The following is a 25,730-nucleotide window of genomic DNA, read 5'->3' on the forward strand; positions in this document are numbered from 1 at the left end:
TGGATAAGTTGATCACTGAGTCAATTTCAATGCCATCTCAAATATTAAATTAAATTCTCTTATTTTCTTAATATCAAGGCTCCTATTTTATCTTACAGCACAGGTTATTTTTCCCTCTAAGTAGAATAAAATTAAACAGGTTCATAAAATATTCATTAACTTACATATGAATGCATATCTATCTGTGCCTCTAAGTTTAAATTAGTTATCTCCTTTAGCCTGGGATGACGAAGTATTTGCTGTAGGTAATTCTCTTAAGTGATTTATCTTTTTGATTGTTCTATTATTCGATCTACGGTCTGAAATGTCTTTTTATTTCTTAGATACACACACCTCTCCTTGCACGTAGTAAAGAGTAACTGATTTAGGCGTTTCATTTATATAATCATATTCACCAGAATCCATATCCAAATTAAATAAATCCATAATAGTGATGTCAGCAGCAGACTACTGGATCTTCACTTAAGAAATACTTTTAGCACAATGTTTAGTTAACATCCATCCCTTCACATACTTACAAATTTTTTTTCTTGCGATGAGAACTTTTAAGATCTACTCCCTTAGCAACATTCAAATATACAACACAGTACTGTTAACCACAGTCACCATGCTCTACATTACATCCTAGGACTTATTAAGAGTAGAATGGGAAGCTGTACCTTTTGACCCCTGTCACCCATTTCTGCACCCCTTCCATCCCACCCTTTGCCTTTGGCAAACACCAATCTGTTCTGTACTTAAACAATACATTTGACGCCGATAGTGATGACTTTGAACAAAAGGCAATGCAATCCTAGTTCTGTCCCTGCATGATCTCAAGACACTTGAGCTGGAGTTGGTACAGGGAGCAGATTGGGTAACTGTGGACTAGACTAGGATTTCAAGCTCCACCTCTGTTGATAACCAGCTCGATGACCCTGGGCAAGTCTCCAAGTTTCACTGGGTCTTAATTTTCTTATTTGTAATTTGAGAATGTTGTACTGGATGTGGTCAAATTTTGTTACTTTAATAAGCAAATTTCTCATTCTTTTAAAAGTGTCTCTAAAAGGCATTTGGTTAATTAGGAACTAAAATTAGATTGAACTATAACTAGCTTCCTAGATGCTAAGTTTCAGCCGTATTCCTGGTGCTTCACTGGTATCAGCTCCAGGTTTACTGGGTATCATGTTGCTAGAGTCACTTCAGAAGGAATTACAGGACAAGCCTCTCCTTGAGTGGCCTTTTCTAAAGATATGCATTTACTATATCTATACGAGAGTTTTAACAAGAGGATAAATTGAGTACATTTAAAATAGAAAATACAATACTAAGTTTTAAAAGGTCTATTTAGATTTGCTTTGGAGTTGTCCTTATTGTTGAAGCCAATAGGCATTTAGTCCCATAAGAGTGATTGTACCCAGTAGTACTTCATGAAAAAGAAAAGCCAGACTTACCTGTACATTAGCATGGACAGACCCAGGCACTTGGTGTTTCAACTCATGGGCTGTTGTTTGAGATTTTGGAAGCAGAAAAGGATAAGAAAGGGACCGATATTTTGGTTTCATAATCTAAAATAAAGAAAAATCAGGTAAAAAAGATTCAAATGAAAAAATAGTTCCAGTCTTCCTTACTTTGTGATTATAAAAAAAAATTCAGGTTCATTTGAAAAAGAAAAAGGGAAAGAAATATTAACAATGGGTGTTTCTAGGTGAAGAGGCAATAGATTATTTATTTTTGTTTTCTGTCTACTTCCCAGGGACAGAAAACTCCCTTTTTCCTTCTTTTACCTTTTCGAGTGAGCATTATTGCTTTGTATTTTTAAAGAAAACTTAAATACAACCTAGAGTTATAGAAGTACACAATTGCAAAAATGGGATTATTTTATAAACTGATTTTTTTACTACATTGTAGATATCTTGCAACAGCAGTAAAGCACTATATATCATTTAAAAATAATTTCATAGTAAAATGGCATGGAACAATCATAATTTGTTTAACGATTTCTATCAATGAGGATGTCAGCTGTTTCTCATTTTATATGAATTATTAGATGCAATGTCAAGATAAATGACTTATTGAGTAATTTCTTTAGCTTAAATACCTGAAATAGATTTTGAGCCAAAGGTTACATACCTTTAAAAAGTTTTCTGCAGTTGTACCAATTTATCCTCCCAGGAGCAAGGTATAAGACCATCATAGATCCCAAACCCAATTGTAGGTAACTGCAGCGTTTTTATCTTTGTCAGTCCAATAAGTTAAAAATATTATTCTTTTATTTATTCATTCATTTGCCTCTAAATTCTTGTTAAAAATATTTCCACTATTTCTAAGAGCTCCCACTAACTGTTTATAATGTTATTTAAATGAAAATAAGGGGACACTTTAAGTTGTTAATAAAAGTAAATCTTTTTCCAAATTGTAGGGACAAAATGCCTATAAAATCATTTTATTTATTTTATTTATTAAGATTCTATAAATAAAATGGAATCTTAATAACACCTAGACGATAGGTACTTAACTTAGGAATGTTAGGTCAAATTCTTACAAGTAATGAAGACATCATAATAAGGAAGACACAGACTGGAAGAAAGAAAAATGTCTCCATTTTCTCATACTACTCACTTTGCTCAGAACCGCCTCTCAGAAGCCTGTACCAATATGGGCCCAGGGCAGTGCCAGGATTGGAAGGCCTTGCAAGCTCCAGCTCTCTTACCTGAACGGGGCTCCCATCCCCCTACAGTAGCCCGACAGCCCTCCACGTGACTACCAGCCCCGGCCAGATGCTTAAACGACACTGAGTGTCCCAAGTGTTCAAAGGGTTAAACCATAGGCTGTGATAGTAGCATCATCCCTCCACCCTCTGAATTGTCTGTGGTGTGAAAGTTCAGGAACATTTTCTTTTTCTTTTGCTCAGAGACCCAGGCACTCTGACAACCGGGCACCCAAGAGTGGATGGGTAGCACAGCTGCGGCTACCACAGCCCCTTCTCGCCTCCTTTTCCTGGCCTGTTTCTCTTCATGTGGACTGAATCATGATAAGACCACCTATGTACCTTCGTGAAGTTCCAGCGCTGGATGAAGTGACGGGCCACGTCGCGAGCAGCCTTCCCGTGGACTACAGAGGCGATGTCATGCCATGGCATCCGGGGGGTGGAGTGCCTGTCAATGAAATCTGCCCAGGCGCACCAGGCAAGGTCCTCGCTCACTTATGTGCCCAGAGGCACACAAGCCATCTGACCCCAGCTCTGACCCTGACCACGATACATAGAAGAAAATGTGGTGATGCCCACCGTGTGTATATTACTTGGCTTGGATAGAACAATACCTTTACAGCCAAGAGAAACATAGGTCTCACAGTGAGGAACCCAGTCTCCCACGCACCTCTCCCAAATATGTTTCCACTTCACTTACTAGAGAATCACTAGGCAAGGCAGATGTGAGTTGGTACAAATTATTTAAAGCTGTGTACTTGACATTACATTTTTCTTTTTTATCCTGTTGAAATAATGTTAAGCTACGTTCCTATTTCCTGTTAGATATACAAGCACAGTGATAATCTGAAATGTGTTGTTTTAACGCTGGAAGATGAAGATGATACGCAGAAAAAAGGAGATGATCAAAGGAAGGGAACCATCTCCTGGAGAGTTACAGACTATTACCCCCCTAAAATATGCCTATATGGAAGCCCGAGATTTCCAACAAGTAAGCTCTATTTCATTTTCTTTTCTTACTCTAAGGAAAAGCCCTTAAGTACATGACTGAATCATAGCTTCCAGTGTTTTACCAAATATTCAAAACAGAACAAAACAAAAGATATTAGATCATGCACATGCATACTTGTTGAGATGCTGACAAGGAAAAGACAAAATATAAGCAGCCACCCACTACCCTGGTACTTACCTGCAAAAGGTTTATCAAGTTGAACCCAATCTTTGAAGACAAAATTGCAGTAGTCCTTTCCATGCCAGAATCTGGTTTCCCCATGTAGCTCTCCCACACCCGTCTGCAAACTTTGGATGGAGCCCGTGTCTGTAAATGCAGCAAGACTCACTCAGAGACTGGTTCAGGCAGACCCCAGAGAAGGAGGCTCATCTCTTATTTATTAAACACCTAAAGACTTCTTAACTTTTCTTCTTAAGCCTCATAACTAGGACGGCATGTGTTCATGAGGCTGTGGACTGACAAGGTTTTAAAACCCTCATGAATTTACTATTAGTGGGTAGTTGGGGCTATAATCAGGTTCATCATTTGGCAGTGAAATTTAATATTTTATTCTCACCATCTACCAGATCACGGGAGGAATGGATCATAGGGTTAACTGTGAATAAAGAACTTGCTAGGAGAGACTATGAGAGAGCAGTAAAGTCAGGTCAGGTGGAGGAACATGAGATGCAGAGGCCATAAAGAAGTCATGTCCTTCTTTTTCCTCAACCAATATGGTACACATCTAATGTATAATTCTTGTCTTTTGCATCTCAAAATGCAAGAACCTCAAATTTGCAGACAGCCTGTGTTCCAGCCCTGGAACTGACTAGCTAAGTGACACTGAGCTTCATCTTTTTGGGTCAGAAATCCTTTATGTGTGAAAGGAAACATTTGGCCCAGATGACATCTAAGATCTTTTGGGCTTTAACATTCTATTTTTCTAAAATTATAAATGACATCCATAAGAAGTGTAACAATAGACAGAAGCTCATAACCACACAGGCGCAAAAGCAGCAATCCACTGCAGTATTTCACAAAGAACTTTGTCGCGAACATTTTACTTAAGGGTAAATATGTTGACTTAAATAGTTTGTATGTTTATGGAATATGCTGATCACAAAGACAACTAAGCAGGAAAACTAGCAGAACTACAAATCACAAAATGCAGCGCTTGGCACAAAAGAGACACTTAACAGATAGACATTGGATGCAAAAATGCTTGTTGAATGAATAAATGGTACCGCGTGCAGGAGCCACTGAGAGTACCGGACTGGTCTCCCTACACTGCCCCAGAGCTGTCCTTCTAAAACTGCAGACTCCTTGCTTAAAAGCCTTCTAGGATGACCTACTGCCTAGAGGGGGTCAAATCCTAAGGGTTTAGTATGCACAGAGAGCTCTTCTCAAACTGCTGACAATCTCTCTTTCTGGTCCTTGTTTTCCTCACACAGCCAGACCACAGGCACACCATACTTCTCACTGCTTTTGACAGGCCTGGTTCATCATGCAGCTGGCACATTATTCCTTCTGCCTAGAAGGTTCTTCCCTCCCTCTTGGTCTGAACTCCTCATCCTCCTTCAAGAGCCACATTAGCTGTCATCTGTCCTAGAGACACCTCCCAGATCCCAGCAGGGAGAGGCAGTCCCTAGCACTGCTGTAGAACCATTAACAGTTGCACACCTCGGGGACTCTGTGACCCAATTGTGTAAGGATGCTCCTCCCTGCTCCCCACTCACTCATCTATAAACTTTGGGGTGGGGAGTATGTCACCTCAGTGCCTGGTATAGCTACTGGCAGTCAGTAGGCAATCAATAAGTATTTGCAGAGCAAAAGTTTTTAAACAATCACCACACATACTGCTAGTATTCTATCTCAGACTGAATAATTAACCTCCAAAGGGTATTGGAATTTTCTGTAAAAGGAAAATGTCTTAAAATGCTAACAATGAACAAAACTCAATAATGTTAAAAACAGAATTCTGTTGATTTCTCCCAGTGATTTATTTTCCTGCTCTCTAAGACTGAAAGGCCAAAGTACTGGTAGGTCTATTTGCTCACCTGTAGGCTCTTTATAGTAAGCATGGCACGTTGTTTATTAAAAAAACAGGAAAAGAAAAAAAGGGGACAAAGAACGAGATAAACAGTGGGTCAATTCTGAAATATATATATATAATATATAAAATTTGTTTTCATCAATTGAGAAACTCCAGGCTAAATCTTTATATGTATACACATATACTTGTTTAAAAATCTCACCTAATAATCAGTTTTGATAAGAAAAACAAAGCAAATTCTTAGTCTCAGATAATGATCTTGGTGCTAATTGAATTCAACCTGCTCACAGTTCAAATTAGGTTTTGGTTTTAGTCATGGTCAAAACTAGTCCAAATAAATCAGGGTCCTCCTCAGAACAAAATAATATTAAGGCTAAACAGAACAAAACACTCCTACTTACTGCGATTACTGCTCAGAATTGCATGAACACGTACGAGCAGGAAGGGAGGACTTTTTACATCAGCAATGCTGACCTGAGGTGGTTCTTATTAGTCTATATCTGGCTCCCAGTTGATTTCATAATTGCATCTGCCTTGTCTTTTGGCACCGGTTTTTCATGCCAGTTTACTGCAAGCCTCATCCATCGGCGGCCCAGACTCTGGCTGCTAAAGTTCATGAAGAACTTTTTTTTTTTTTTTGTGTGTGGCATGCGGGCCTCTCACTGTTGTGGCCTCTCCCGTTGCGGAGCACAGGCTCCGGACACGCAGGCTCAGCGGCCATGGCTCACAGGCCCAGCCGCTCCACGGCACGTGGGATCTTCCCAGACCGGGGCACGAACCCGTGTCCCCTGCATCGGCAGGCAGACTCTCAACCACTGCGCCACCAGGGAAGAGGGTATCTTCCTGCCCCTCACTCGGTGTCTTCTGACTTTGCCACATCCTCCTGTTTTTTCTCTCGTCTCTTGGCTTCCAAGGCTGCACTCCTCTACCATTACTCCAACTCACCCTTCTTGATCTTCTTTCCTAGCTCCTCCCTCACAAGGTTTTCCCCAGCTTTCCCCTAAACGTACCCCTGTAGCCCTGGCTTCTCACTGGGGCTCTAGATCTACAGCCACGTCCAATGCCTCACTTGACCTCATCTACCTAGTTGTCCCACCAAACTATAAACTCATGCGTAACACTAGAATCACCATCATTCCCACAAAATCAAGTCTTCCCTTGAGATTTCTGCTTTCTGTTCATCGTTTCTCAAGCAAAACCTCAGAATCACCTCTGGCTCCCCTCTCTTCTTCACTGTCTTCTCCACCCACCTCCCCATCACCACTTCTCAAATCCTACTGAAATTTGCGGATTCTTTCTTCTGAAAAAAGATTCTCTTATTCACTTCATTCTTGGGCCCACTGGAACAAGCTAGTCAGACTTCCCATGTCTCTAGTATGACCTTCGTAAAATACCACCCTTATTCCCCTACCCTTCCCCTCCACCCCCCACCCCCTCCAAATTCCACCTCCCCAGGGATTCTCCAGCATTTAAGGAATGAGGGTCAATGACCCAGCCTGACTTTCAAGACTCTCCAGATATTGGTACAATTATATCCCACCAGCCCAATCCATACAAATTAACTACCTATCAAAAGCAATTCCAAAACCCAAAAGCTCTGAAAATCCAAATGTTTCTTCACAGCTCATTTGTTAGCAAAACCTGATGTGAACTTGAGGTTATTATCTTTATTTATCCCACTTGATGTTGCATGAATATAAATGATTTGCTTATAGGGTATTTCCTGGACTTTGCCAGGAGTATAACATAATATAGAGTATAGGTATTGTATTACCTTTCTAAAATTCAGAATCTTCTAATTTCTTTTTTTTAATTGAGGTAACATTGGTTTGTAACATTATGTAAGTTTCATGTGTATGACATTATATTTCTATTCTATATACACTACAGCATGCTCCCCACCAAAAATTTATTCTCCATCCATCACCATACAGTTGGTCCCCCTTACCCAATTCACTCTCCCTCAATCCCTTCCCTTTTGGTAACCACTACTCTGTTCTCTGTATCTACATAATTATTTCTGTTTAGTTTGCATGTTTATTTTGTTTCTGTGTTTATTTCCTTGTCTTTTACATTCCGCATATCAGTGAAATCACATAGTATTTGTCTTTCTCCGTCGGACTTATTTCACTTAGTATAATACTCTCAAGGTCCATTTATGTTGTTGAAAATGGCAAGATTTCATCTTGTTTTATGGCTAAGCAGTATTCTATTGTATATATTTACCACATCTTTACCTATTCATTCACTGATGGGCACTTAGGTTGCTTCCATATCTTGGCTATTGTAAATAATGCTGCAATGAACATAAAGGTGTATATATCTTTTTGAATTAGGTTTTTATTTTTGTATTTTTTAGGTAAATACCCAGAAATGGGATAGCCGGATCATACGGTAGTTCTATTCTTAATTTTTTGAGGAATCTCCATACAGCTTTCCAAAGTGGCTGCACCAATTTACATTCCCATCAACAGTGCACGAAAGTTCCCTTTTCTCCTCGTGGTCGCCAACATTTTTTATTTTTTCCCTTTTCGATAACAGGCATTCTAACAGGTGTGAAGTGATATGCCATTCTGGTTTTGGTTTGCATTTCCCTAACAATTAGTGATGTTGACTATCTTTTCGTGTGTCTGTTGTTCATCTGTATGTCTTCTTTGGAAAAATGTCTCTAGCTTTTCTACCCATTTTTAATTGGGTTGTTTTTTGTTGTTGTTGAGTTATACTAATTCTTTATATATTTTGGATATTAACTGCTTATTATATATATCATTTACAAATATCGTCTCCCATTCAGTAGGTTGTCTTTTCATTTTGCTGTTGGTTTCCCCCTTTGTTGTTGGCATTTCTCATATGTGTGTTAAGATATAACATCTACCTGGAATGCCTGTTTCTCTCCCTTCTTAGTCTCTACCTACTGAATTTCTGCCTATATTCATGGCCAGTTCTGAAACAGGTCCCCAATGAGTTATATATATATTTTTTTAAATCTCTTGGTTCTTGAAACTTTTTGGATTTTGGCATTGTGGATCAGGTTTACGGTTGTGGAGAAGGCTTCGCTGACAACTCTTGCCAGAGGATATTTCCCCCTGATGAATTACTAAGGCGCTAGGTTAGTAATACCACCACTTACCTATTAGACAATAAGCTCTTTGAGAGTGAAAATAAGTGTTATACATTCTACACCACTGAAAACAGAGTTTAGAAATGACTTAACCTACTCTTCATTATCCCTTATGATTAGATATCTGAGTTTGAAACACTTGTCTCAACTAAATGGCAAGAATTATTTTCCCCATCAGCCATATATTAAATCTTGCTTAAAAGGAAAAGACTAGCAAACAATTACTGAATATAAGAAGAATAAAATTCAACTCTTTTGGGCTTCCCTGGTGGCGCAGTGGTTGAGAGTCCGCCTGCCAATGCAGGGGACACGGGTTCATGCCCCGGTCCGGGAAGATCCCACATGCCGCAGAGCGGCTGGGCCCGTGAGCCATGGCCGCTGAGCCTGCGCGTCCGGAGCCTGTGCTCCACAATGGGAGAGGCCACAACAGTGAGAGGCCCACGTACCACAAAAAAAAAAAAAAAATTCAACCCTTTTAAAATAACTGTATCAAGGAAACAATGTGCTTGAAATTCTCCCTCTTGCAACATAACTTTAAGAGAAAAAAAATCTTGAAGATGGCTGAGTGATTTTGAATTAAAATATATACTATAGAAACCTACCATAGTTACTAATCACATTTAAGATGAGCTGATTTTAGTGCAGTTTTTTCTACTTAAAAACCCACAGTGATCTTGCGTGTACACTCTGTGTGCAGGAAGAAGACCCAATGCAGCCGAAAATAAAAATAAATAAATAAATAAATTTATGAAAAGAAAACACAGACCATAAAAAAAAAATGTATGGAAAACAAAGGAAACCATGATGAAGCATAAAAAACAAAACAAAAACAAAAACAAAAAAAAACCCAGGCTTTGCTAGGAGCCCTGTTCAGCCATGGCCTTTTCCATTCAAGTGAAACATTGCAGAGAAGCTAATCCAGTTCGTATCTTCAGGAAAGGAAGTTATTAACTCAAGTAAACATTCAGTTTCAAACTTATAATGAAGAGTCACTCTGTGCTTAATTTGGGTTTCAAGTCCTATAAGACAATATAAGTTTAAGTCATTACATGATTTAAATGTAGAGCTGTGCTCTTTAAACTTCCTTCATTATTAATAGTAGAACTTCCTTTTTTTTTCCCAATACAAATTCACATGGCAGTCCAATATATAAAATAATATATGTGGGATTTTTCTGGTTGACATAGGTACCAATAGAGGTAGGAGGGTCCGGGGCCTTCAGGTACCAATAGAGGTAGGAGGGTCCGGGGCTCTCAGTATTATCCTCAGAGCCCCCCTGAGAAACACCAGGATCCAAGAAATAGACTTTGCAAAGCACTGCGCCAGAAGGACTCAACTATCCTTTGGCTTTCCTATTTAAGTAAATTAACTTTTTTCCTATTAAAAAATTAAATTTGTAACTTAATGTAGTTAATGGAAAGAGTCCTCTCCATCCCCCACATCCCATATGCAGTGCATCAGCAAATGCTGTCAGCTCCACCTCAAGATGTATTCAGTACCTGCCTGGTCACTACTTGCCACCCCTGTCTGCTCTGAAGAAAACGTTTGTAAAAATGCAAATCAGACCTTGTCTGGCCTTTGCTCAAGAAAGACCATCTGATGGCTTCCTTTTTCACTCAACGTATAAACCAAAATTCTATAAACTACCCAAGCCTCTCCGACTTTGCTCCTATCATTCTCCCCTAGCCCACCCGACTTCAGCCACTCCTGGAACATACCAATCCCCTCCTGCCTCATAGTCTGCACTTGCTACTCCTCCTGGCTGGACTTCCTCCCCACAGACATTATCTTATCCTGATTCTTCTCTCCCTTTTGATCTTTCTCGAAAACTCACTTCATAGTAACTCCTCCCCTCTGCCCTTCCCCCCTTCCCCTGCTGTACTGTTTTCCATGATAATTCTTACCGCCTGACACGTTGTGTTTGATGATCTATTTGTATATACAATTCCCATCCTTACTCTCCTACTAGTTAACAGAATTTTGTCTGTGTTGTTCATTCCATCTCTAGTATCTAGAACAGTGATTGACATAGGAGCTCAGTAAGTACTTATTTAAAGAACAAATGAGTCATATACATTTATTTTTGTATCCCCACTTACAGTTTTTTTTTTTTTTTTTTTCTTTTGCGGTACGCGGGCCTCTCACTGCTGTGGTCTCTCCTGTTGCGGAGCACAGGCTCCGGACGCGCAGGCTCAGCGGCCATGGCTCACGGGCCCAGCCACTCCGCGGCATGTGGGATCTTCCCGGACCGGGGCACAAACCCGCGTCCCCTGCATCGGCAGGCGGACTCTCAACCACTGCGCCACCAGGGAAGCCCCCCACTTACAGATTTTAATGATTGTGCAATTCCATCAAGGGAATGAACTGCTCATTATGTTCTCAACCATCCTCCATCCTCTACTCTTGGATTTTAGGTTGTTTACTTTCTCTCTTCTCTCTCTCTCAATAAAAAACACTGCACTGGACGTGTATCCAGTTTATTCGGGAGAGGATTTCCATCAACACCTGAAAACCACCCACATTGCTGTCCCTAGTTCACCACTATGGTGATCACCCCTCTCAGCCTGCCATCAGCCTGAATTACTTAACGTAGTCTGCACCCAGCTTACATCTTCTTTTCCACTTGCCCCCAATCCTGTTGTCAGCAACACTAGCATTCAGTCCCCTTGACTTCATGTTTCACAACTTCATTCTTCCATCTCATCATCAGTTCTAACGCAGCAAAGCCACACTCTGGAATTACAAAGCAATACCTGGACCTGTTTGCAACCTTTTATCTTTAATGTCTGCCCCGGCATGCACCCCTGACCTGGTTCTCTGGACTCCCCAGTGCCCTGTCTCAGGGCTATGACGCTCTACGGAGCGCAGGAATTACTGTGAGCTATCACTGAATCCACATAGGCATCAAGGACTAGCTGTATGCTAAATAAAATGTCTCCTCACATATGCTCTTCTCCATATTTTAATATATATCAATGTTGTTTACGTATTTTATATCAATGTGATTTAAGACAAACAAATTTACTTAACAGTTACATGGGAGCTTTAGTTTACTATATACAGTTAATCAGTTTAAAAGTTGCAGGGTCTCCAGACTACAGAATGCTGGAACCACTGCTCAAGGTCCAGCTTAATGTTCAGGGTCATCAGCTCCTGACAGCCACAAGTGACTCACAGCCAGCCATGCTAGCTGGGCTCTATCTCAGCCATCTCCTAAACAGTACATAGAACTGTGGCCTTAAGAATTTAGCCCAAAGGTCCTGATGTAGTCATCTGCATATCTGCTAAATCACAAGTCTGAAGCATGACTTCTGGGAGACTGATAAACTAGAACTTCTCTGGGCACATCACTTATCATCTCTAACCCTGCCGTTGGTTCCTCTGTAAAAAGGAGAGAACGCTGTTATTACCAAGCCCCACAGGCGCTCGGGGCAGTGAGCGGCAGAGTCTGCACACAATAAACGCTAGCTTACAATTTTACTATGGTTGCTGTTTCTGATGATGATCACTTGTTACTAAATCTGATCCATTGCCAAACTCCTCTTCATTCCACCATATTTTAGGCCCTGATTAATTTATTCGAGAACCTAGTTCTTAGAGAAACTTATCAGATTATCCATTCTAAAAGCATACGTGGGGTGAACACTGTGAGAATGGAAAGCCAATCCAGAGACACGGTCGCTCTGCTCATGCAGCAAAAGCGGAAGCCTACAGAGACTGCGGCGCGTCACACGTCACTTACCAACGTTACGTCTAGTGAGCCCCTGCTCAGACTCACTGGAAGAGCGAAAGAATTTCAAGTGGGGCTTTAAACCATGGATTAAATTCTGACGACTCCTACAGTGATTACAATCACCTGGAGAAAGTTGAGAGTTCTTTCTTTACAAAGAGATATAGATATATATATATAAATATACCAAGTTTTCTAAACTCAGAAGCAGCTTCAATCATTTTAAAAACAAGGCGAGGCTATAAAATCGGTCACAAATTCTGTGCAACAGAAAACTGTAGAGCTTTAAGACAAATCTTAAAGAATGGTAAATTTATAAGATGTAGAAAATCTGATGTTTGAGGATAAAAGCTCGGTGTATTTCTGGATAGAAAGAGACATGAAATCTCTTATATGAAAAGTTTATAAAGTACACCTAATACTTTTCTTTTTCCTTTATAACTTGGCATTATTTTAGAAATGCTTAGTCATTCTGCAACCATTAGAAGCATGAATTGTGGCTGTTATGACTCGTGATGTGAATAAAACAATAAATCTGTTCTTAAATGGGTCAAACAGAGCCATGAAATGGCATGAGACTGAATAGGATGATATAACGACTTCTCAGCATTGTTCACTTTACTCCATTATAGAAGGACAAGTTCTGCAAACAGGTATACAGTGTCTGGCTATGGAGAAACAGAGCACAGTTGAGATAAATTCCAGTGCAGACGATGACTTACTGGAGGCGCTGTCAATGCTGCTGATGCTGTCTGTGCTGCGTAGGTGGTGTCTGTGCAGCTGCCTGTAGAGGCTGAATCTGGAGAACTTTCTGGGCTTTCCTATTCCTTTCAGTTTTGAATCTGCATCATCAACAGTCTTCAGGACAGGCAGATTTTTGTTAGATTCGTTTTTATCTTTGAGGCATAAGGATTCCATAGACTCTGTTGTTTCAGCCTGAGAAAATTATTTAAAAAACAAGAAAAAGAAAGAGAAGAAAAGAAACTGCATAAGATAAGCTGCGCTGTGGCCTTTTAATTCCAGTTTAAAGTTTACACATGACGGAGGCTCCCTAAGAGACACACAATAGTATGTGTGAGGTCAGCCACAGGGCAGTGGGCGATCCTTGTGAGCTGTTTAAATACTTCCAAAGGGATACCAGGAAGTCCATTATAGTTCCTCTTTCACTGGGCCAGAAGTTTCATGCCAATTAACTTTTTGGTTTCCATTACAATTACATGAGTTATACTCACTGTTGAGCTACTGAACTTCTTCTGATAAATATTAAGTAAGCGATGCTTTTTCTGTCAATTACTTTCCCCGTTACCTTTTCACTAAATCTCTGTTTTCCCAGAAAAGTCACCAACATGGACAGCAGTAAAATAAGATGGAGCCCATCAAACCTTTTAATAAGCACATTGATATTCTGGCAATCATTCGAGTTGAAATAACAAGTCACAAATATAGGCATATAGAGACTTTGGCAGCTCTTGATCTGAAAGATACTTTGAGAAGTTATTAACCTCCTGCTCTCAAACAGAATTCCCTGAATGACTCCAGACTGACCTATCCTAGTTTTGTATGTTTGTAAGAAGGAAGATTTCGAAAACCTTGGCAGCTAACTGTAATAAGGTTGCTTCTTTAACTTGAAGTCCAATTTTGCCGCACATTTTTGTTTATGAACTTTTTTCCCAAATAGGAGCTAAATCTTTAATTTAAATGGAAAGCAAAGGAACTGACTATGAGATAGCAAATGCTCTATCAGATCTGTTTTCTCTTCTTACAAGAGAAGAAACTGAGATTAACAGATGCATAGTTACAGACTCACTAAGTGGTATCTGAAACCAGGTCTGTGTTGGACTCAATGTTCTCTACCTCTCCAGGGATAGGCCACCTTCTCATTCAATCCATCAGTCAACCAATCACACTATTAATACACACTTATACAAACTGTGTCCCTTCTATGCAGTTCCATAAAGGTGAAATTTACTAACTGTGAGGGAAACCAGAGAAGGTGCCCCGATGACGCGCTTCACGCTGCCCACGTCCGTGAGTCTGTGTTCGTTGTCATCCCACCTTCCATAGGCCAGGTCAATCCCACCCACAAAGGCAACCGACTGGTCGATGATGATGAGTTTCTCGTGATGAGCCCACAGATATACACTGGATGACACATGATCTGGGTGCCTCATCACCTTGAGAGGAAAAAAACCACACACGTAATATGCTTTCTAAAATGTCTTTCATATTATAATAAAATAGGTCTGTTTACTCCCCTGAACAACATTTCCTACAATTCAAATGCTAAAATGTGCTATCTATACATCAAAGAAAATCCCCAAACTTCTAATTTTATCCTCAGTATTCAGCAGAGTATTTATTTATTTTATCCTCAGTATTTACCCCTGGATACTTTTCAAAACTCCCCTGACCACCCTGGACCCCTCACATATGGGGGAAGCTGCCCTTTAGCTTGAAATCTGGCCACATATTTCAATAAAAGTCAGTTCAATGGAATAGCAGATTCCCTTTTCCCCCAAAAGGGTTATGTTATATGTTATATAAAAAACACTGAAACTTTTTAGCCTACACCTCTCTCTGACAAAATTTTTTAATAAGTATATTGATATTTTGGCAGTTATTAAGTTGAACTAGTAATCATATTGATACAGGGATATAGATGTTTGGGCAGCTCTTGATTTTAAAGGTAATTTAAGAAGTTATTAACCTCCTGGTTTCAAACGGAATTCTCTCTTAAATAATCCCAGACTGACCTATTTTCGTATGTCTTTAACTAGAAACATTCCAAAAACTTTGGAGGCAACTTTATTTTTTCATAACATGTTTTTATTGTGGTAAAATACACATAACATAAAATTTACCATATTAACCTTTTTAAGTGTACAGTTCAGTGGTATTAAGCATATTCATATAGTGCAACCATCACCACTATCCATCACCAGAACTTTCTATTTTGCAAAACTGGAACTCTATACCTAATTAAACAAAAACTCCTTGTTCCCTCCTCCTCACAAAATCCGGCAACTACCATCTACTTTCTGTCTCTATGAATTTGACCACTCTAGGTATCTCATGTAAATGGAATCACACAATATCTGTCTTTATGTCTGGCTTATTTTACTTAGAATAATGTCTTCAAGGTTCATCCATGTTTTAACACATGTCAGAATTTCCTTCCTTTTTAAGACTGAAAAATATTCCATTGTATGTATATACCAATCCATTATTGAGAGTGTGATATTAAAGTGTCCAACTATTATTATAGAACTGCTTTATTTCACCCTTCAATTCTTTCAATGTTTGCTTCATATATTTTGATGGTCAGTATTAAGTATGTAAATGTTTATAATTATTACATTTTCTTGCTGCATTGAACCTTTTATTAATATATAATGTCCTTCTTTATCTATTGTAAACTTTACTGATTTAAGGTCTATTTTGTCCAATATTAGTATAGCCACTCCTGCTCTCTTTTGGTTATTACTTACATGGAATATCTTTTTTTAATCAGGTGAAATATATAATCATTATATACTTTAAGCCTGCTGAAGATTAATTCATTGTCTTGATGTAGCTCAGTGACTGGGCGACAATATTTACTGATAGGCTTCAGGTCTTTGGTAAAATATCAAAAGGCTTTTTTCAAATTGCTTATCATGCTTATTCACTTTACTAGTACTGTATACAAAGTGCTTTTAAGGAGAGCACTTTAAATCCTAAAGGAGTTCTCTTTGTTGCTATCAGTGTTCAAGGGATATCCCAGGGAGATCACATTTAAGAGGTTCCAGGATAACCTTAATGAGGAGTATAGAAACTTGACAGGGCTCTTAAAACAACTCTAGGAAGAATGTTCTTGGCTAAATTATCAGGGTAAGAGAAGCAGAAATGAGAACTCTGCTGACTCCATCAAGATCAGAAGTATAAGAAAGTATAATTATTTTATTTCTGAGAAGTTCACAATATTATTGATTCAAAATATACATTAGGGAACTCTAAAGATTACCACTGCTCAAAGTAAAACGTATTTGAAAAACTACAGAATAATAAAGAAGAAACATTGTTAAGCAAGATGACCTGAATACCTTTATGTTGGGGTGTAGATGCATCAAAGTCCTCTTGCTGTATTCACTATTGATTCCAAGAGCAAGTTCCACCTCTTTGTAGAGCATAATGAAGATATGCACCCCCTGTTGCTGTCACAAGAGAAAACACAAGGAGGAATAAGAATTTCTGGAGGTAGGTTATGATTTTCTTTTTCTTCTTCATTTCTGGGGCATTGTACTTTCTAAAAATTTTCTCTATAAACAAGTATAATAAAATATTTAATGAAAAGTGCAATACAAGAAGGTGAAACATAAGTGTATATTAAGACACAAATATAAAAAATAAAAATTTATCTCCCTTCCATTCTATGATTTGTCATACTGAGACAGTCAGTATTTGACTAATTATAGCCAGAAAGTTGAAATTGCAACTTGAAATACTAAAAGTATCTGATAGTCTTACAACTTTGAACATCTCAGAACACTTGACCTTGAGGAAAGTTTTGACCTGATTCATGTTACAGGATTAGGATCTTCTGCTTGTCTTTATTATACCACAAAGAATTGAAATAACAGTGTTTTTAAAACCCTGATGCAATAAATTATGCTAAACATGCCTTAAATGTTTCTGGGGGTATTTTCATAGAGTTTTTCTTTACTAAAAATTATATCAGCGGAAAAAACATGTCTCAGTCTTCAGAGGTGAATGTATTGGTTCATACTCTTAACCCATAATTAAATCATTAATGTCTATTTCACCACTGAAATGACTTCGTCAGAAGTCAGCTTCTCTAACATTCAAAAATCCCCGAGTTTTAGCAGCAGCACAGAAATTAACATTGATCCATCCTTAAACCTTGGACCTAAAAGAAAGTAGACAAGGCCGTTGTGAAGGTCAAATTAAATCAAAATTGCCTCATAAACTTTAATATGCTATACAAATAATATTTATTCTTAATATTAACCATCAAAGAAATGTCCAACAGCTGGTAGTATAGAAAAGTACTAGTATTTTCTCTCTGGGCGGTGACAAGGTTTTAGCTTATGATAAATTGCCTGACTCTGGGCGGTGACAAGGTTTTAGCTTATGGTAAATTGCCTGACACCTGAATGTCCTCCCCCATCCCTGTCCGCTTACACAGTTCGGCCACCAACATATAGTTCCTCCAGGAAACTCTATCTTATTTACCCCCACTTCTTATATCACTTTTTTACTTTTTAGGTTTGCATCCTCAGTGTTGCTGTGCAGTTTGCAACATTTTAATTTGCATTTACTGTACCCAGCAGCTCTGAAAGCATCCTGCAACATATTACATGCATATTGAGTACTGTAGCTACACCTAGGCATTTAATATCCTACAGATTTAAGGCAAGAAGTTTTCCATAATCCTTTCTAGAGTATTTGAGATGCAGGCATATCTAATAAACTAGAGTGAATAATTCAGTTACAGTTTAAATGTAATCCATGGTAATTAGGTATTGTTCATAATGGACATTTGAGTCACAAATTTAAGAAGCCTTACTGGTTGAACACATCTAATTTATAACAACTGGATATTTTTGCAATGCTATAAAAATGTGAAATAACATAAGAGTTAGTATTTTTAGGCTGCAAGATGTAAAATCTTGGAGTAAACCAAACATATATACAGTTCCCCAATGTTGCTCTGCCAATAAAAAGCATATTTTGGCCCCTAAATCCTTATAACAACACATCACTTCAAAATACTAACCCTATCTTACTTGGTGTCAGTAATATCTGAGAAGTGTGCATATTTTTGAAGGGATACACTAGATTTACATTCTGGGCTGCATTAAAGAAATCTGAGTACTAAGAGAAGACCCATTCTTGCTCTGAAAAAAAACAGGATTAAAAATACATATGTCGGGGCCTTCCCTGGTGGCACAGTGGTTGAGAGTCCGCCTGCCGATGCAGGGGACCCGGGTTCGTGCCCCAGTCTGGGAAGATCCCACATGCCACGGAGCGGCTGGGCCCGTGAGCCATGGCCACTGAGCCTGCGCGTCCGGAGCCTGTGCTCCGCAACGGGAGAGGCCACAGCAGTGAAAGGTCTGCGTACCGCAAAAAAAAAAAAAAAAAAAAAGTCATTTTATTTCTCTGGTTAACAGCTGACTTTTGGAACTTGCTTGTTATTTATTATATTATGCAACTATTGTTGTAATCAAGTACATAAGTACAGACTTGAGTAAAGAAATAAGGACGTGAAAGTGCAGGCAGGAAGTGAACAGATTAATTTCTAATGATCTGGTCAGTGAGCACTCTAAATGAAAACTAGAACATTATTTTATTTTTCTCCTCTACTATTCAGATTTACTTTGCTATTTGAATATTTTAGGATTCAGCACTGAATAGCAGTTTAAAAAAATAGCCTCCCGTTGAATGACTTAATATAAAGTTTAAGACCACCAATTTCAACCTAAATTATAGAACGTTACACCTGACATCTTTCATCACAGTTCATTTGTTTTAAATGGATGAAATTCTGCTTCTTAGGCTTATGAGATTATTACCCATGAAGTACAGTAATTGAAAATTAGGAACTGGCCTGAATCTTACAATTTTCCATTTATCTGCATAACTAATGGATTTTTTAAATAACAGAGATTTTTAATGTTAATGGATTATAGCATTATCCTCCATCTATTAATACCTGACATTTTCTTCTATACTGTGTCTTTTCACATTGAAATAAATAACTCTGTAGGAAATAGGATAGAGACTTTTAAGCATTTTAGCTTAAATAGAAATGACTAATAAGGAAGTAATTAAATATAAAAAGTTCATTTTTATGTAGTCTGGTTTACAATTATTTACTTATGTCCATGCCCACAATAAACAGTTAATTAGTGACAAGATTCCTGTGATAATAAAGCAATAAATTCCTCTTCTTTTGGTTAAGGCATTACAACACTGCCATAAACTCTAAACTATAAAGGGCAAAGCAAAATACTTCCTTTGGGAGTGAAGGCATTTGTTGGGCCATAATAGTGCAGACTTATACAAAATATGGGAAATATCTGTGCAAAATGAAAGCCTAATTACAAAAAAAAGGACTGATGTTAATTCTGTAATTTCAAAAATACACTTTTGAAGTATCCAGTGTTTTACCAATGCCTTTTAGTGACCCCCAGGGGAAATTACTTTTTGCTCAGAAGAAAAGTATTAATAGGAGAAGTAGGAAAACAAATAGCCTGGACTTGACTGTGCTTCTTACGTTTCTATGCCATGTTTCTTATCTCTGCTGCAGTCAACTAACCCAAGGATTCCATAGAATAAACTTTATGACACCTGAGTTTAAAAAGATAAAGGTTCTATCCTCTTTTCTAATTAGTTTTTAAGCAAGTAGAACAGATATAATACTATTAACAGTAGGATTTTTTAGGTGCTTTACACATACAAATGCATGTGAAGAAAATGAAAAATAAACATCTTTTATAGTTGAAATCAAGAGACTTTGCTTCTGAGCCAGCTTTTTCTCTGATTGTTCAAGCACTGTGGTCAAATATTTTCTAAATGTAGCTAAGTTTGTCAATTGCCTTAAGATAGCTTAGCTAACACATCTCCAGGATCATCACTTGTCAAGAGCTTCCCCAGTGGAGGGGGGGATGGGAGGTGGAGGAGGTGTGCGATATTTTAGGAACATGCAAAGTAAAGGATAAAAAAAAATCGTATCCTCACCATTTAAATGCAAGCAGCACTGGGATGTAAGAGCACATGTGCTCATGCGCCTTTTCTTAAAACCAGTTTTGTTCAAAGCACAGTCCTTAAGGTTGAAGATCCCTTCCCTCCTTCCCTGCCATGCCCTTCTAGCCCACCATTTTGGTAAGATTCCCTTTGATTTTTCTCTGCAGTGATGTGATTATTCATCTCGTTTGACAACTCTGGACATCTTTCCCTCCTGTTGGTCACTGACTGCAACTCTAGAATGTGCCTTGTGACCCAGGACAGAAAGAAATTAACCTGACGACAAAATCCTCCCTGAGAACCTAGGTTCTGTTAAGTCTCCAGGTGGCTGCACTTGAAGAATCTTTTGGTGCAAGTCTCATCAGAAATATCACATATTTCTAAGGTTAAAATATACAAATTGGATCCAGGGATGCAGTTACGATAACTATGATGCAACTTATCTCACCTCTTAGTGCAATAAATGCAGAACTGTGAAAACCCTGGGATGCTGCTTTGAGTTAAAGCAGTCTGCCTCTCGACATTGGCTTACACTATTTTAAATGATGACATTGCATATCAGAAGGCCAAAGAAACAGGAAAATATCAACTTGGCTATTACCAGAGAAACAAAATATTGTATTTCCCCCCTAAGAAACATCCATTAAAAGAAATGTTTGCCTATATGTTGGCTATAAAGCAGAGACACTGAATTTCTCCCCAAAGATCTACACAATCAGTTAGAAGAAAAAAATAATTCATTTCAATCAACCTTGTGGACCTCTGGGACCCATTAATGCAAGAATAAATGCTATTTTAAACCCAGTACTTTGTGAAGCTAGTGGCTTTCAGAAACTAAATTATTTATGTGAAGCAGTGTTTATGAGCATATGAAATGTCAATCTGGAATGATCTGAATGTTAAAAATTTAATAATATTTTGTAACTGGATTAAGGAAGAGCAATTCTCTTAAATGTACCACTGAGAAATTAACATTTAATAGTATTACTATTTCCTTAGGAAATTTAAAAAATCATTTCAGGCAATTTAAAAATTACAAGTTTCAAAAAGCAGATGAAATTGAAACAAACAAAGCACGGTTATCAGGCAGCACCATTTACCTGGTCATGGTATTCACCTGGTACCTCACAGGATTCATGGGCCATAAAAGCAAAGAGAAGCCATGATAGTGACAGAAAAGGGACCTGGACTGAGGGGAATAAACAAACACACGCCAGCTACCATGAAGTGGAAGACCAGGTGTGCAGGACCTGCCTCCTGAGCCCTGATCTGGCAACTAGCTTTCTGGAGTATACTTAGATGTCCTGTAGGCACCTCACATGCACATGATCTAAAATGTAGCTCTCTGACGCTGGGTTCTTCCCACTTCCTCCTACTACCAGATTCACCGTCCCAACACACCATATTTATCAGATCACCCTTCTTCCATCATACCCCCCCGACAGTGGTTCCCCACTGTCGTCTGTAAAGCGCAAACCACTGGCTTGACTCACAAAGCCTCCACATCCCAACGGCCTTTCCAGCTCGATCTCCCATCCTACCTATGCTAACACTCAGGTGTCATCAACTTTGTCACCTTGCTGTGACTGACAAGGCCTTATGAATTCCTGCATCCAGAATGTTTCCTCATCACACTTCCTATACCTAGAAAGTGCTTCTTTTAAAATTTCTGGCCCATACTAAATGCCCTAAATTCCTCATGTTGTGAGGGGCTTCCACATCAGACCTACCCAATGTTCTCCCTCCTGCTTTGAATCTTGGCACTGTCTCTGTACCCAGCTGACTCTTGTGTAGATTTTTAAGCTCCTTTAGGTCAAGAATCGTGTCTTTTATTTTTGTACATTCCCATGTGATTAGCCAAGTGCCCTGCACGTAAGAGGCATTCAACAAAAACATGTTAATTGAAACCTAAAAGAGTAAAGTATCGGATAAGTTCTATGAGGAGAGGATTTTCTGTTATGATTGATGATCGCTAGGCAAGGCTGGAAAAACTTATTAGAATGGAGTTTCAGGAGTTTACTTTTAGAGGAGAAACGGGAAAGCTGCCATTTCGCAGAGAGAAACATGGAGAAAGTTATAGCCCATTCAATATGTAGAAAGATGTTTGGTAAGGCTAGGACTAAGCCCAGGATATGAGTTCTTCAGCAAGCCCTCCATGGGCGAGGATGGAATCCTATTCACACACATGGCATCCTTAGTAATTAGTGTAGTACCAGGCTCAGAGAACACAGTAACTGTATGATGGATTATTTAATGAATATGCAAATAATGCTTTTCAAGACCAGAATTTCCAATTTTGTGAATGGAAGTCTGTTGAGACAACAGATTAGACTAGCCTTGAAAATGATGCTGTTTGGTAGAACATGTGTCTGAAATAAAGACAATCAACTTCTTTTGCCTTTAATATCGACAGTGAGGTCTGCCTATTCTATCCCCAGATATCCTAAACTAAAGGCATGGGGAAAAGACATTGAAGGAAGGGGGAAAGGTGAGTGGGAAAGGGGTAGTGGAATGTAGAGGATGGAAAAAAAGAAATAAGTGATGGCTGTGATAAACAGAAAATATTGATTCTAACCCCAATTACTTAGGACCTACAAATCTGCTAGAATGTTTAATGACAGAATTCTAAAAGTTAAGACAGTTTCAAATAATAGTAAAAAGGCTACTAGCACTCCCTAATTTGGACATGATTAATAATAAATTGAACTTAATTCAACTATTCTAATTCAACTTAATTTAACTCGGTTGAGGGCCAACCACATAAAATATTTCATTAGAAATATGAATGTAAAGTAGTCATTGGTGAGCCTATACTGCTCCAGTTGTTTACTTTTTATAACAAAAAAAGCACACTCAATGCTCACCCAGGATCTACAGGGTCACACCATTTCACACTATTACCATGAACTGTCCCAAAACTGGAACCACCAATTCTTTATGTCCTTCCATTTGACATGCTTCAACATCAGCTTGACCCCATCTGACTGAAATCATTCTCAGATGACTTCGAATTTTGCTCAAATGACAAAGTAATGAAAAATAAATAAATAAAATTCTATGTTTCATTTCATCATTTATTACTCGATGAAATTTTATTACAATTTTTTGCCTAACAAATCAGCTGCCTACAACTGATTAAAAAACAAAAATTAGACTTGGTAATATAATCCATGCTGTGAATTAGGTGAAAATATTTATGATTCACAAGTAATGGGAAAAAAATCAGAACCAAATGAACTTGAAAACAGTAAGTATTCTACTTTTTGTCAGGTTCTAAAGAAAAAAGTTATAAGTGTATATGAAGGGCTTTGGGGAAAAAAAGGCATTTCAGAGGCAATAAGCTTTTTAAAAATTACATCAGCATTTGTTAGGAAAGTACATACTGCTTTTCGCTTAAGAATGCAGTCCAACCTCCAACGATTTCCTTCAACCACCGGACGTTTCAGGAAGATTTCTGGACTCAACCTGAAATCACGAAACCAAGATTTCAAGAAACTAAAACAAATATAAAGTTCTGATTGTGTCATAGGAAGCAGAGGCAATTTTAGCTCAAATGTCATCACCATCCTCCACTGTGGCAGGCCATCCAAAGTTCCACTATGAGTCCATGTACAACTTCATATGGGAACAGCAGCCTCTACCCCAAAAAAGTCAATTTCAATTTCTCTATCTTACTCACACATCATACATAGACACACTTGCAGATACTATTGACTGTCCACCTTCTCCTTCCTTGCTGTCAGAGACCACCTCCCATGACTGAATGTGACTATTCTAAATAATTGCTTTCCCAGACTCCTGTGCAGCTCCAGCACAAAATAACACAATCCTGTACAATGAGATATACGAGGAGGTACACGAGGGGTTAATGGAAAAGTTGTTTCTCTTATGAGAGGAAGAGACACATGCACACACAAAAAAAACCCCAGGAAAAGCGGCTCTAGGATGGATGTTGTATGGGTGCTTAGACAGGTGCCAAATAGAAATTTAAGGGCAAAGCCAGAACCCTGAAATCACTGGATGACTTCACCAACTTTAGCACTGCCTAACTTTACATTTCTCATTCAATGAGACAAATCCTCATTGTTTAAGCCACCTTTAGTTGAGCATTCTAGCAACCTAGGCCAAAAGTGTTCTAACAGATAAACATGAACACTGACTTCCTATACCAAGCAGTGTCCATGGAAACCTGGGGCTTTCTGAGCAGGGAAGAAGGCAGGCTTGCTGATAGATGAACTTTTCCCAGTGTGAGAATGGACCCCTGGGTTCTTCTCCTTAGTAGTGCCACAAGCAGCACAGTACAGGAGTCACTTTTTCCCTTGGGGGTGTGTTCAAAATTACTGCCTGAGTTAAACTGGTAAGTAGTGTACCTCCTCTATAATGGGAAAAACAAACAAAAACAATAAAGAAAATTTCATCCACTGAAATGCTAGACCTGGAGGAGTGGGGTAGACTGTGTAAGGATCAAAGCCTTACAGAATACTAGCGTGGAATATTGGCTTAGCCAGGGAGTCTTCTAAGCATGTGAAAACAACAGGGTTTTAAGGAGCTAAAGAGATTAAAAGAAATAATTTTACGCTCTGTGTCATTCAGTTAAAGAAAATAAAAACCCAGAGAAAAAAGTGTCTAAAGAAACTCATATTGGGTAGATAAATATGAAAACAGACAAATAGAAGGTGTACAGTATAAATATTAACATATTTAGTTTAGAATAGGAAACAACTCAAACAAACAAAAAAAATGCAGCAACTGATAGGAAAAGATCTAAGCTGAATTAAAAACAGATCTGTTTTAAATAGAAAAGTGTGTCATTGGGCACTGCTAGTTCACTGAAAGTAGGACATACCCAACAACATATATACACTTGTAATTTCTGATGTACACATTAATTATGGGATCAGAGGGCTTCAGTTTTGGGGTCATTTTCAGGTCTATACTCTGCAATTAAGCCTTCATCATCTTTTTTTTTAAATCTAAAAGCATTGTGTACCCTGTATGCAGAGTATTCTATTAAATGCTTTGGAGAATCTTAAGCAGGCTCTCAAGGAGACCTGGATTTTGAGGATAATACATGAAAAGATAAAAATAGTCATGCTATAAAAACTGAAAGTATAAACAAAGGCAAGGAGCGAATAGCTATGACCCACAAGCATCATTATGTCAAGATCTTTACTAAGTAATTATTAGCTAAGCAAAATTCAAAAGAATTGTGTAATACTACATATCATTGAGTTTAGGACACCAATGACTGTAAGATGCATCATTACTGTGTGTATCACTAAGAAAGAAAAAATAATGACAGCTATAACTATAAGATGTTATTGAGTGTATGATGTATTACGACTTCAGAGATGTTGAAATGTGCTTCTAAGTAAATGCTCCTTTTAGAAGATTTTATAG

At 38.4% G+C, this 25,730-nt stretch overlaps 1 protein-coding gene across 11 annotated transcripts in view; it reads right to left on the reverse strand.

Moving 5' to 3' along the window:
* The window catches only part of PLD1 (phospholipase D1), a 203,633-nt gene that overhangs the window by 63,089 nt on the left and 114,814 nt on the right, over positions 1-25,730 (reverse strand). For 10 of the 11 annotated variants that reach the window (XM_067738041.1, XM_067738038.1, XM_067738030.1 and 7 more), the window contains 8 exons: positions 23,714-23,795; positions 16,667-16,777; positions 14,558-14,758; positions 13,307-13,520; positions 12,597-12,710; positions 3,879-4,007; positions 3,032-3,150; positions 1,434-1,547 (listed from right to left, as the gene is read on the reverse strand). In XM_067738041.1, coding sequence (XP_067594142.1) covers positions 1,434-1,547; positions 3,032-3,150; positions 3,879-4,007; positions 12,597-12,710; positions 13,307-13,520; positions 14,558-14,758; positions 16,667-16,777; positions 23,714-23,795 — 1,084 coding nt within the window. The remainder of the gene's footprint in view (positions 1-1,433; positions 1,548-3,031; positions 3,151-3,878; positions 4,008-12,596; positions 12,711-13,306; positions 13,521-14,557; positions 14,759-16,666; positions 16,778-23,713; positions 23,796-25,730) is intronic. The other variant, XM_067738037.1, reaches the window with a different exon arrangement.

Source organism: Pseudorca crassidens, chromosome 5 (genome assembly GCF_039906515.1).
Source record: "Pseudorca crassidens isolate mPseCra1 chromosome 5, mPseCra1.hap1, whole genome shotgun sequence".
In the NCBI taxonomy this organism is placed as follows: Eukaryota; Metazoa; Chordata; class Mammalia; order Artiodactyla; family Delphinidae; genus Pseudorca; species Pseudorca crassidens.